This window comes from Melanotaenia boesemani, chromosome 7, assembly GCF_017639745.1.
Source record: "Melanotaenia boesemani isolate fMelBoe1 chromosome 7, fMelBoe1.pri, whole genome shotgun sequence".
In the NCBI taxonomy this organism is placed as follows: domain Eukaryota; kingdom Metazoa; phylum Chordata; class Actinopteri; order Atheriniformes; family Melanotaeniidae; genus Melanotaenia; species Melanotaenia boesemani.
In genome coordinates, this window is record NC_055688.1 from 34,856,156 (window position 1) to 34,870,354 (window position 14,199).

The 14,199-nt window shown below is 38.1% G+C and overlaps 1 protein-coding gene across 2 annotated transcripts; it reads left to right on the forward strand.

The window, feature by feature from the left end:
• The first annotated feature begins 584 nt into the window (after positions 1–584).
• Positions 585–13,228, forward strand: LOC121643152 (cilia- and flagella-associated protein 100-like). 2 transcript variants are annotated; one of them, XR_006011046.1, is made up of 15 exons: positions 585–658; positions 2,281–2,331; positions 2,428–2,525; positions 2,662–2,887; positions 2,964–3,028; positions 4,278–4,441; positions 4,555–4,635; positions 4,786–4,964; positions 5,262–5,346; positions 8,303–8,345; positions 8,424–8,578; positions 10,120–10,249; positions 12,347–12,549; positions 12,674–12,763; positions 12,949–13,056. XR_006011046.1 is itself a non-coding variant. In XM_041990416.1 (15 exons), exons 1-15 carry the CDS (start codon positions 646–648, stop codon positions 13,072–13,074), a joined length of 1,713 nt encoding a protein of 570 aa, XP_041846350.1. In that variant the 5' UTR covers positions 585–645; the 3' UTR covers positions 13,075–13,228. The 2 variants fall into 2 exon arrangements, 1 of the variants encoding a protein (XP_041846350.1); XM_041990416.1 differs by having other exon boundaries at positions 12,670–12,763; positions 12,949–13,228.
• The last annotated feature ends 971 nt before the right edge of the window (positions 13,229–14,199 follow it).

Sequence of the window (14,199 nt, forward strand, 5' to 3'; positions counted from 1 at the left end):
TCAAGATATCTCATGCAGAAATGGTCATTAGTTCCTTTTAGATATCTAGGTTAAAACATGTTTACGTGTCTTTAAATGGAACCTCTTTCAGTCTTGAAAATTCTCCTTAAGAAAGCAATCCAGTGTACAGTAAGGAGATTATACTGCGTTTGGCCAGATTCAGATTGTGTGATGTGATCTGTTTATGCCATCTAGTGGAGAATAAACCTCAATTTGTTTCAGAGAAAGCTTGAAGAATCCCTCCTGTAACTGCCAGTTGTAGGCTTAAATTACAGATTATTTTCTTTCATTTTATGATCTTGTTATCCAGGCTTAACAAGAAGAACAATAAATAATATGATCATTTGTATTTCTGTAAAGTTTCTAGCAATGACAAACAAGTAAACGGTTGGTTATTTACATTGTTTATTGTTCATTAAGTTTAATTATTGTTTTATTAAAAACAAAAAAACAAAACAAACTGCTACACGACTGCAATTCACTTCTGGCATTAATAAAGTATTTTTCATTAAACTTCGATCTTAAAGTATGATTGGGAAAATTCCCAGAAGACCTTAAAGGCAACAGTTACCATGACAACAGTACACAAGCTTAGCTAAAGCCTAGCAGGGTGCCGTTCCCCTTTGCTCTTTCTTTACGTGAACAATGTCCTCAGACGGTAGGTTGGTTTTACTACAAACCCGAGAGTAAAAAAGCGTTTTAAACTTTCTTCTCCCAGTTTGTTTTTCGTGTTATCAAGCTAACAGTTTAGCCACGGCAAGTAGCTGCTCTCATAGGCGACTGTTATCAGGGAAAAGATATGTTTTCTTTCTTTCTTTTTCTTCCTCTTTACTTGTAATTATGTTTCTTATTTCATCAGAAAAGGAGTTTTTTTCTCTCTTTAAAACTTAATTCGTTTGAAATAGTATGTTAAACAGTCAAAAAAAACTTTTTGGGGTGAGAAATGTACAGTTTGGGCCTTGTTCTTTTCATCATGTCTTTATGCTTTGGTTGTTCTTTTGCTAAAGTTAAATTCACCCTTAATACATGTAAAAGGAACTAGTATAAAAACTAAATTATTATGTAAATCAAAAGCCTCACAGAGATGACTCACACAGCTGTTTTCACTTTTGCTTGCTTGTATCACCTCTAATTACCTTTATAATTTCAAGACAAAGCAAGGCAAATTTATTTGTATAGCACATTTTTCAGGACAATTCAAAGTGCTTTACATAAAACATTAAAAACATTACAGCAGGGTGCCATAACAATTGCATAAAAAAAAAAACAAGAGCTAAGATAACATAGAAAAAATGCAAGAAATAAAGTTTTAGTGTGGGAAGACCAGTATTAAAACACGATCAAGTTTAAAAGTTAAGGCTTAAAAGAACCAGATGTAGATTTTGATTTCTAAATAAAAACTAGTTCCATGCAGCAGAGAACAGGTGGGTCTTTAACCTGGATTGAAATAAACTGAGGGTTTCAGCTGATCTGAGGCTTTCTGGGAGTTTGTTCCAGACATGTGGAGCATAGAAGCTGAATGCAGCTTCTCCATGTCTGGTTTTGATTCTGGGAACTGAAAAGAACCTGGATCCAGATGACCTGAGGGTTCTGGTAGGTTCATACTGGGTCAAGAGGTCTCTGATGTATGTTGATCCTAAACCATTCAGAGCTTTCTAGACCAGCAGCAGAACTTTAAAATCTATCCTCTGACGAACAGGCAGCCAGTGTAAAGACCTCAGAGCTGGACTGATGTGGTCCACTCTCTTGGTCTTAGTGAGGACTGGAGCAGCAGAGTTCTGAATAAGCTGCAGGTGTCTAATTGATGTTTTAGGTAGAACCTGTAAAAACACTGTTACAACAATCAAGCCGACTAAAGAAGAAAGCTGGACTAGTTTTTCCAGGTCCTGCTAAGACATCAGATCTTTTAACCTTGATTTATTCTTAAGGTGAAAGTCGACTGATTTGTGATTCCCTTAATGTGTTTGTCAAAGTTAAAGTCGGAGTCCATCAATACGCCCAGATTTCTGGCCTGGTTGGTGGTTTTTAGGTGTATAGACTGAAGCTCTGACATAACACTAGGTTTGTTGCCCGCTATCAGCTTGTTAAATATTAACGTAACAGAGTGAGTGGCTTTATTTTTTTATTTATTTTTTTCTTTGTAGATCTGCTGCCACCTTAAAGGCTGAACTGGTGTAGCTCCACATACAAGAAGGACCTTCGAGATGATTTTGTCATTTAGATTTAAAGATTTAAACACAGACTGTGATTGATTATTGATTCATCTGTGGCTCTTTTCAGGCACTCTTGTGGTTTCAGAAGTTGATAGTGCTGCTAAATCACAGAAACAAGGTACAGTGAGCAAAAAGACAAGTGGAATAGCAGACGGAAATGATGAAACAACTCATATTATGTGTGCTGGTTTTGTCTTCTTTCCAATATGTGTAGGAATGAGGAGAAGGAGGGCACAACAGAGCCCATTCAAAGTGCCAGATAATAACAGCATTTTTCTGCTTGGTGCACATGAAAGAAGGGAACGGAAAGAGGTCGGTGTGTGTTTTGATCACTGTTGTGTTGTGTGTAGATAAAAGTTTTCTGTCCACTGCATTATATTTCTTTGCTGGAAGTGCTAAATGGATTTTGCTGTGTTAAAGTCATGCTTTGTTTGGCCTTTATGCTCAGGAGATGCGTAAATTTCTGGCACTGCCAATTGAAGAGAAGACGACCCACGCTGCAAGAATGATGGCCAACCTGAAGAATGAGGTGGTGGGAGAACTGGGGGAGGAGGAGGAAAATGAGAGGAAGAAGAAGGCTAAGCAAATCAAGAGTAACATGGTTCTCCCTAAGCAAACATCAGACAGACATGAGCTAAAAATTGCCATGATGAAAGAAGATAAGAGGAGGCGGGGTAAAAAAGTCAGACTGTTTAAAAAGTCCTATTTGCATCTTTCTGATCTTGATCCCCATTTGTTCTCTGTCCACAGACAACATCACAGAAGAAAGCAAACACAACTTAATCTTCATGGCACGGCAGCAGGCAGTGTTGGAGGTGAAGTATTTCCCTAGTTCCACAGATTCTAGGACTGGAGCCACGAGCCACAAGAGTATTTACTCTCTGTCCCACCAAAAATATCTTGTCTTTTTACATTTTGCTGCTGTCGGGCTCCTATGTCCAAAACTGTTATTTTTCAAAAAATGAATAAAACTGTATGTTTTTGTAATAATGGACATAATGTTATGAAACTTGCTAATGTGTTTTACATCATATATTTTTGGTTAAATATTTGTAAAGCTACAGACAGACATGAAGGGTGACCAATAGTACTGATTTACGAAATGGCCTCAAACATCCTCAGCATTATCTCAATATTTGTGAATCAAAGGAGCCTGGTGTCACTCCAACCTTATCATGTAGTGATGATACAGAGTTTTAAGTCTTAAGCTGCCCCTGTTTTTATGGCTTCTTTTAACAAATATAAGCACCTGGTTTCTTTTTCTAGTTTTAATGTTATAATAAACTCAGCTCTGAAGCGATGTCAGATATGAAATACTATAATCTCTTTCTGAGCTTGAACCCTCTTTTTTTTAAATCGATATTTTTGCGATGATAATTTAAGGGTTCTTTCTATTATTTCAAACCTTGCAGACAAGTAATATTTACTCAGATATTCTGAGATGTAATGTGCAGGGATATGCAGGAGACAATATTAAAACCTAAAAACAAGATTTTAGAAATGCTGATAGAGGAGGGGAAGATTTCCTAACATTTTAACCGTTTTCCTGTTGAAGCTGCACATCTTTAAAAATCCACACCCCCATTTGTCTGAGCACCACTGAGAAAATAATGTGGAAGTTTTTGCAGGAATAAAGGCTATTTTTTTTTCCTGCGTACAATTTAATTTAATCAAACTTTTTGACTGATTTAGACGAGTGAAGGATTTAACCCAACATGACCTAAACTTCACATTCATGTGAGAACTCCGTCCCTGAACAGTGCACATGAATAAAACAGTTCCATTTTATTCAGATTTGTTTTCTCTTACTAAAATGTTTGGTGTTTAGCATGAATTCACTAAGTTATAGATTTATTAGTTACAGAAGAAAACAAATTAAAACAAATCAGCATCAGATCCTTTGAAAGATGTTATTTAAAGTTATTTGTTCAAGATTTGAACAAAAAAAAATTGAGTCATGGCCTCTGAAGGGACAGTACCTCACAATCTTAGTTTTACAGAAACAATACATGTTTGTTTTTGTCTTGTGCAGAATTATCAACGTCTTTATCCTCCTTTCCTCAGTTATCTCTGATGACAAAAAGGGAGGAGATTTTGAGGATGGACAAGGTTTTAGCAAAAGAGGAGAAAAAGCTGAAAGAGCTTGAAAAGATCATGGAGAGAGACAACCACAAGTTTGAAGAGTTTCTCAGGGAGAATGAAAGGAAGTCTGTAGAAGCCAGAACGCTGTAAGTTCTACCTTGGTATAAAATATAAAGTCTGCTTTGTCACCGTCCAAGACTAATGAAGACCTTAAATCGTGCTTAGTTTCTGCTCTAACGAAGAGACATTTGTCTGTCAGGTTTGAACAGGAGGACAAGTCCAAACAGGAGAAGACGGCTGAGATTAGGAAGCTAACTGCTGAAATAGGCGCAATAAAAAGGTAGCGTTGCTATAATCCTGGCTTAATCTCATGTAAAAGTGCAGATTACCTAGAGTTCAGAAGTGTTTACCCAAAAGGTGCCCTGATGGGAACTTAAAGAAACAATAAACATTTAAAGGGGATAGCATGACATCTGTTTTTCTCTTGTAGTGAAATGATCAAGTTTGAAGATGTCCTGGTAGACTACAAGAGATACCAGAAGTTTTTATTTAAGATTTCTCCCCCGGAGTGGCAGGAAGAACAGAAGAAAAAGGCCTTGAAGGCTGAAGTTCTGCCTGACGGAGATAGACAGGACGACCAGGGCAATGAGGCTGAGGATGCCAAAAAAGGTGAATATTTAGTATAAGTACAAGTTCAAAACAGCTAAATAAGCCTGGAAGAGATCTTTTTTTTTTTTTCATATTTTTGTCTTATTTTACATTGTTGTGTTTTACTGGTAGACCTGCTTTATGTCTTTTAATGTTTTATGTATTCTTAGTGTTCAGTGCTTTGGTCACTTCCTGCTGTTTTTAAAGTGCTTTATAAATAAAGTTGTCCAGGTTATTTCTGGGATACCAGTGGCTCAGAAACTAATCTGGGCATAACATCTGTGTTAATGATGGTTAAATTTGTTTGTATCCACACAGGTTTGGAGAGCAAGCTGTCCAGTTCAAGTGGAGACCTGTCGTCCATCAGAGACACCAGGCCTCCCTCGGCTCGCAGCGACACTCGGTACGAGCACCAACACACTCATAGTCACTACACTCTGTTCACACCTGATGCTCGACTGGCAGATCAGTTTGTTTTGATGTGATGAAGACAAAGGAGTTTTCTATATTTTCATGCGTTTCTTAAATAGTTATGGCCGCTGCTCCTCCTCAGCTCCAGGTTTAGATACGTAAAACTACTTGTGCTTCACAATAGGGATGTCACAATTATTTATTTCTACAACTAACTGCAGTATTTAATGTTAATGATAAAGAATACTCAAAACACTTAACATAAAAGGTCATGTCTGAACCATAACAGCAGATAAACTCAACTTGTTTACAGAACAAAAACAAAGTTATTTCATATCTCAGATGGGTCATCCTGCAGCCATCCTCTAAAAGTAAGGAATGAAGAATCTGTTAGAATCTTCATAAATAAAGAGGATAAAGTGCTTTTTGATGGATTCTGTATATAATGCAAAAATCCTAAACCTGATCAGCCGATGAGGCCTCTATTGTTTTTATTTTGGTCAATTTCTTGGAAACATTTTTCTTGATGTAATAGCTGACATTTAAGACAAAACTAATACTAATGTCTAACTAACTAACTAATGTCTTTAACAGAAGTTTCCTTTCAACTAAAAGATACAGTTCACAGTTTAATCATTAAAACTAGTCATGGCAGCCAAAAACATGAAGGGGTACTGCTCACAGATTACGCTTGACCATGGTGTCCTCAGTGTTTGGCGCCCTCTTGTGGCAAAATCTTGCCAGTGACTGAGTCGGTGCTCTCTATTAATCGTATCTACAATGCATGTAGAAATGACAACATAATGTCATGCATACAAGCATCAGTTGTGCTTTCTTAGGCAAGGCAAGGCAAATTTATTTGTATAGCACATTTTATATACAAGACAATTCAAAGTGCTTTAAAACATTACAGCAGGGTGCAGAAAGCATTAAAAAAAGATTAAAAGAAATACAATTAATGAAATAAAAGCAAAAGGAAGATGCTAAATAAAATAGATAAAATGCAAGAAATAAAACATGATTCCAGCTTAAAAGAACCAGATGTAGATTTTGACTTCTAAATAAAAACTAGTGAAATACAGTAGAGAGCAGGTGGGTCTTTAGCCTGGATTTAAATAAAAGTTTCAGCTGATCTGAGGCTTTCTGGGAGTTTGTTCCAGACATGTGGAGCATAGAAGCTGAATGCAGCTTCTCCATGTCTGGTTCTGACTCTGGGAACTGATAAGAAACTGGTAGGTTCATACTGGGTCAAGAGGTCTCTGATGTATTTTGGTCCTAAACCATTCAGAGCTTTATAGACCAGCAGCAGAACTTTAAAATCTATTCTCTGACGAACAGGCAGCCAGTGTGGAGACCTCAGAGCTGGACTGATGTGGTCCACTTTCTTGGTCTTAGTGAGGACTGGAGCAGCAAAGTTCTGAATAAGCGGCAGGTGTCTGATGTTTTAGGTCTGAGTCCATTAATACGCCTGGCTGGAGGTTTTTAGGTGTATAGACTGAAGCTCTGTGGTGACCTTTAATTATTTCTCTTTGGCTCCAAATACAATCACCTCAGTTTTGTTTTTGTTTTACCAAGAGCCTGTACGAGGCCTCTGTCTCCTGGTGACATTGTCATATATATTTGTGTGTCATCTGCGTAGCTATGGTAACTAATTTTGTTTTTCTCATGACCTGTGCCAGTGGGAGCATGTAGATGTTAAACAGAAGAGGCCCCAGAATGGAACCTTGGGGAACTCCACATGTAATTCTGTCTGCTCAGATGTAAAGTTACCTATTGACACAAAGTACTTTCTATTCTCTAAATAAGATTTAAACCAGTGTAGTGCAGTGCCAGAGAGGCCCACCCAGTTCTCCAGTCGTTTAAATAATATATTGTGGTCGACTGTATCAAATGCAGCACTGAGGTCCAGTAAGACTAAGACTGACATTTTTCCATCTTCTGTATTTAAACATATGTCATTAATGACTTTGGTCAGAGCATCTCAGTGCTGTGGTGCTGCCTAAAACCTGACTGGAAGACATCATAGCAGATGTTTTGTGTTAAAAAGTCGTTAAGCCGTTAAAACGGCTTTTTCAATTATCTTACTTAGAAAAGGAAGATTTGAGATCGGTCTGTAGTTGCTCATTTGTGGCTTGTCTAGGTTGTCCCTTTTTAGCAGAGGTTTGATTACAGCTGTTTTTAAAAGTTCTGGGAAGACGCCAGAAATTAAAGACAAGTTAACAATCTACAGATCTGTCTCCAGAGTCTTTGAGACCTTTTTGAAGAAACCTGGGACAGGATGTTCAAGCAGCAAGAGAAGTTCAGCTGACATAAGATGTCGCCCAGATCTTTGCTGTTAATGGGATTAAACTGTGTCATGGTGTTTAAACTGGTTTTCAATGGACACAGTATGTCTACTGAACCTGCTGTTGATAAACCAACTACTTGTCTGATATTTTGGATTTTTCCCATGAAAAATTTGACGAACTCATTACCGGCCTCTGTGGAATAAAGTTCAGGTGCTACTGACACAGGAGGGTTTATTAACCTGTCAACAATAACGAATAAGCCCCGAGCATTATGATAGTTTTTGCTAATAATGTCAGAGAAAAAGGACTTTCTTGCATTCTTCAGTTGTACATTATAAGAGTGAAGTTTCTCTTTATACATGTCATAATGAACCTGTAGATTTGTTTTTCTCCATCTGCGCTCGGCTTTCCGACGCTCTCTTTTTCCATGCGTCACCAGTGTGGAATTTCTCCATGGAGACTTTTTCTTTCCAGAGACAACCTTCACCTTAATAGGAGCAATAACATCCATAATAGTTAACATTTTAGCATTAAAACTAGTGACAAGCTCATTGGCTGAACCCCCTGACAGATCAGGTGTTGAAGAGAAGACCTGGTTAAACATCTTACATGCTGCTACTAAAATTCATAAACCTAAAACTTTTTTTTTTGTCATTTTAGGGGCATAAATTCTAAAGTGGAAGGTGACGGATCAGAATTTGAGGTCAGTTTTCCTTAAAAGCTAAAAACTCTAATCTAAAGTGCTGTATCTTACACACCTCTCTGTCTCACTTCTTGGTAGGATGAGCCAGAGCTGTACTTCACTCATCCCCAGCAGCTACTGGATCTGATGGCGGAGCTGACGGAGCAGAACTTGTCCCTGATTCAGAACTCTGCCCGGGTGGAGGAAGCCCTCGAGAAGCTCAGACAGCTGGTGGAGAAAACCAGGACGAAGATGTAAGCTCTGTGCAAGTTGTTTTCATTTTCCACTAGTGCAGATTCTGGTCAAGTTCCTGTATCTGTACCCTTGGGTAAATTTGTTTTGCAGTAATATTCATTCGTTCATACACTCACATAAAACAAATGCAGCATAAAACAGGATTAATAAAAATAAAATAAAAGAATGAGAAATATGCAAAAACAGTGGTCACAGCTCCACCAAATAAAATTCTCAAAGCAACCCTTGTATAAGAATAAGATAAAATCTCTAAAATCTTGAATAAAGACATAAGAAAATAAATAAGCATTGTAAGTTGATTTGTAGAGCACGTTTCATGTACAAGACCATTCAAAGTGCTTTGCATAAAACATTGAAAGCATTACAAGATACATTAAAGAACAGAGAGAAACAAAAGCACATGAAGAAATTGGAAAAATAATAAAATCATGCTAAATAAATTAAAATTATTAAAAGCAAGCAACAGTCTGGATAAGGTAAGGTACCGTGCAGATTTCATGCACAGGCAGATGAGAACAGAAATGTTTTTAACCTGGATTTAAAAGTGTCTACATTTGGTTTAATCTCCACTGACAGTTTGTTCCACTTGTTTTCAGCATAACAGCTAAATGCTGCTGGTCTGGGCTACATAAATACATAAAAAATAAATACATAAATGCCTGTGTAGAGTGAATAAATATAAATGTATGAGAAAGCTAAAGCTTCAGCTTGTTCAATTCACTAATGGCAGCAGGAACAAAACTGCTTCTGTAGTTTTTCCTTATCTGTAGAGGAAAAGCTGAAAGTCGCTGTAAGCTGGGAGTCATTGAAGCGGATGAAGCTACCTGCGGTAACTACAGGGATGCTGGTAGAAGACGTCAGTCAGTCGAGAGGACCATATCACCACGTGGTTTGAAGTTCTACTCTCTTTTAAGGATATGTGACCAAACCTTGACAAAGAAAATGATCAAACTGATGAAATAAAAGCACAACTAAACCTAATCATTATCGTTCAGTCAATGTGAAAACAAGAGTTTCCTTAAACAGTACAGACTGCTGACCCTTCATACACACAGCTTCACAGTAGGCTGCAGCGTTCAAGTCTTTATCAGTGACAGACTCAATGTCCTGACCTTTGATTAAAGTATCTTTGCACATGTGAGTAAATCATCCACTACAGGGCCATGGCTGGAAATCGGTATAAAGAGTAAATAACAGTGGTGACAGCATGGAGTCCACCACCAGATTGCTACTTAAACCAAAGTGTTCCCGGAGCCTTCTGGTTGAGGCTGGATTGTATTCAAAGCAGAGGAAAAGTCCACAAATAAAAGCCAAGCATGAGTTCCATTAAAATCCAAGTGTTTAAAAAGCAGAGTGAGTGTTGCATCCTCCTCTCCTCTGTGAAGTCTAAACACAAACTGCATAGGATCCAAACTAAACACAATCCACCTGCTTCATTTCCCCAGTCACTGTAGCCTGGTTTCTCTGAATTTATGTGGAATTTAACTCTTAGCACCTTCTTCTTTACGCCCCTTCACTGCTGGTTCCTGCCTGTCTGAAGCCAAAAGGATGAAGAGCAGTTGGAACACCAGACAGACTACATGAACCAGAAAATTGACAAGGAGAAGAAGAGAAGTGCCAAACTCGAGCTAAAGATTCAACTCCACGTGTCTCTGAGCACAGAAGACCAGGTAAGGAACGCCAGTGCAGAAAACATGGTAAAATATTTGTATTCTACGTTTCCAAGATGGCAGCGTTACATCTCACGTATTTTTTAAGCAAAGGCAGAATTCATGTCACATTTCAGGAAGTTTTCTTTCTACCAGTGAATGAACATTGAAAGTGAAATAACTTTGGAAGACGTTGGGTTGGATGGGGCTCAGCTTTGCGTGACAGTAAATGTCACGGCTGATTCTTTCAGCTGTGACACGGGTGTGTATCGCTCTACAGACTGAGCATCTACCCCATGTACAGAGGCTTCAGCTGCTCATTGCAACCAGCCTAGGTTTGAGTTCTGGCCTTTTTTTACACTCTGGAGTCAGACTGCATTCCACTGGGTATGTGTATGTATGTAAGGACGTGTGTGTATGCATGTATATGTGTGTACATATGTGGGTGTGTGTTTGTGAATTTATAAGTTTATATATTAAAACGTTGTTGTATTATGTGTATATTTAAATTAAGTCTATGTTTTTTTCAATACAAAGAAACACATTTCATTTAAATCCAAATATCAGGTTTAAACCATGAAGCTTATTATTGTTATTTATTATTAAAGGAGAAGAGTGGGAGTTTACAAGTTATACTTCTTCTCACTCCTCTTCGATTATGTATTTGTTTTTTTTTTTCTTAGTTTTTTCTCTTTTTATTTATTTTGACCTTCATCCTTGAAATAAACACATCTTTAAAATATAATATAATATATTTTAGGTAGTGGTCGTCTTGTAACCTGAGGGTTGCCGGTTCGATCCTTGGCCTCTCGAGCTCATGCCGAGGTGTCCCTGAGCAAGACACCGAACTCCTATTGCTCCTGATGGGTCATCGTTACCGCCTTGCATGGCAGCTTCCGCCGTCAGTGTGTGAACGTGTGTGTGAATGGCTGAATGTGATGTAAGATGTAAAGCGCTTTGGGTATCATTCCAGGTACAGTAAAGCGTTTTATAAATACGGACCATTTACCATAAAAAGAACAGGCTGCATGGTGGTGTGGTGGTTAGCACCGCAACCTCACAGCAAGAAGGTTGCTGGTTCGGATCTCGGCTGGGCTAGGGGGAGGTTCGAACCTTGAGGGTGGTGGCCTTTCTGTGTGGAGGGTACTCCGGCTTCATCCCACCGTCCAAAGACATGCATGTTAGGTTAATTGAAGACTCTAAATTCTCCCTAGGAGTGTGTGCGAGGTTGTTTGCCCCCTATGTGTTGGCCCTGCGATGAACTGGTGACCTGTCCAGGGTGTACCTGCCTCTCACCTGTTAATGCTGGGATAGGCTCCAGCTTACCCGCAACCCGTAATGGACTAAGCGGTACAGAGAATGATGATGAGATGTTTTAAAATATTTTTAAATAAAAAAAATTAGATGCAAAATCTCACTGCAAAATGTGTAAGTAAATCCATCCACAGTGAAAAACAAAATTACTACAGTTTATTGGCTCCAGGATCTTTGCATGTCTACGTTTCTCTCTGCTCGTTGTAACATGAGCCCATCTTACTGTCACAGATGTGATGTTGCACAATTATGATTTGTTAAAAAAATACATAAAGGGATTTACACCCAAAAGAATCAAAAGGGGTGTCTGTTAAATTAAGACAAACATGTAGCTATATATATATATATATATATATATATATATATATATATATATATATATATATATATAATATATAATATATGAACATATATTCTATTAAATCATGTTTTGTTGTTGGAACTGTTTTAAATCATGTTGTTTTAGCATAACATGCCACACACACACACACACAACACTTGTTAGGTGAACAAAGTAAAATTATGAAAATAATTTCCACTGAAACCAAATGCTCTGATTTGGTGAGAAAGTATTTTGTTGGCCAAACAAAATATAAATATGCATTTAGGGCCAAATTGATGTATTTATTTTATTGTTTTTGACTCCATAAGATCAGTCCAGTCCTCATACCATAGCAGTTGTAGTTTATTTCTTAAATGAACAATCATCAATCTAATATTAGCTTATAATCATATTAATGACATATATGTAATGACATCATAATGTAAACATAGAGCCATCTGAGTGTTCTGTCTTGCTTCCAGGATGTGATGTTGGATGCCCTCAGTGAGAAGGTGGCAGAGGTGCACCGGAGCTGTGTAGACGACAGGATGACAAACCTCAGCACCCTGGAGAAGGTGGCCAACATCGAGAACTGTATGATTTCACTGCTGCAGGGACTGGAGAGCATCCCTGAGGAGAAACTGGCGATGATGATGAAGATCAAGGAAAGCGAGAAGAGGACCAGGTCTGACTGAGCAGCTATGTTCTGATCACTTTCTTTTAACTACAAGTGTGATTGTTCAAATATAATTTTAAAAGACAGTAAAAGGTTAATTAAAAGTTTTCTCCTTAAACTATGTTGTAGGCAGCGTGAAGAAAAGCTGAGAGAGCAGAGAGAGAAACAACAAGAAAGGATGCGGCGGTACATGGAGCGATCACTAGCTGACTCAAAGAAAATAGTATGTCATTTACACTCTTATCTTCAATTTACTTACCACTGGTAAATTTCTGAATTCAGTAACTTAATACAGGGTTCATATGGAAGCCAGTAACCTGCATTTATAATGGGTGATGCTGCATGAAATCTGAAATATATTGCACAACTTAGAAAGATGGCTCAACCACATACCATTATGTCTCCCAGAGCGGCAGGAAGCTCATGCCCAGATGCATGCCTGTCGCCCAGAAAGTCAAAGTCATCACTGTGGACGACAGCCCTACTGAGGACGAAATCAACGAATACCTCTTTGGCACAGAGGACACAGAGTAAAAAAAAAGAAGAGGGAAGAAACACGATGCAGGGGAGGAAGAGACCACACTTTATCAGACAGTGCTGAAGGTTTTATCTCTCATCTCATAATGTATTGTCTGGAGTCCTGGGATATAATAGACAAAAAACACATGTTAGCTTTAACCCTTTATCAGGCCAAAAACCATTTGGTTACCTCACTGGACATTCAACATATGCATATCCATGAAATCATAGAAGCATGTGGAGTTCTCCCCAACAGTCATCAAAGATCAGACTATGTCCCAGATACTTCATTAAGATTTACTTTCAAGATAAAAATGAGAAAAAAATTCTCATACTGACAACTTACTACTTTAGAACTTTTATTATTTTAGAAAAAAAATAAGTTTTATAATATACTCCAGTATCACAATAACATCTTCTCCATGGATGAAATTTGACCAATTAACATGCGTGTGTTTGGACCATTGGAGGAGGAATCTCCAGAGAGAACCCGTGCATACAGGGGGGAGAACATGCAACTTCACACAGAAAGGCCCCTGTTTGAACCCCTTCCCCGCCAAGCCTCAAACCACAGATGGGCATGAGGCCACAGTTTAACAACCACACCACACCAGAAGAATTGTATTCTTTCATCTTGGCATTTGGTTTTGAACAACAAAAATCTACGGTATATTTTAACATCTTCTTAGTGTCGAGTCACACAGGAAGTGATCACACTTTTGACTAGTGAATGGATCGTTGCATGTCAAGCTCCACCTTTTGGATCCCCAATGGAAGGGTCCCATAAAATGACAGTATACAGATATACAAATATGTAATATGTTCACATATAAATTTCATTATGAAAACATGTATAAATACTTTCAAAACCCAATGAACAAGTATAAGGTGTACATGAAACTGATTTCCTTTGTAGTTCTGTCACACCTAAGGTCACAGTTTATTTCACACTGGATTGGAAAAAGTTCAACAGGCTTTGACCCCTTTATAGATGCGGTTTGTATTCTCCTTTGGGTCATCTTACCCATCACACCCCATTTCACACTTTATTCAACACATATCACACCTATAGCTTTTGCTGTGACATCATCACAAAGCTTTTATCTCCTTATAGTCATTGAGCAGTAATTAGTCTCATCA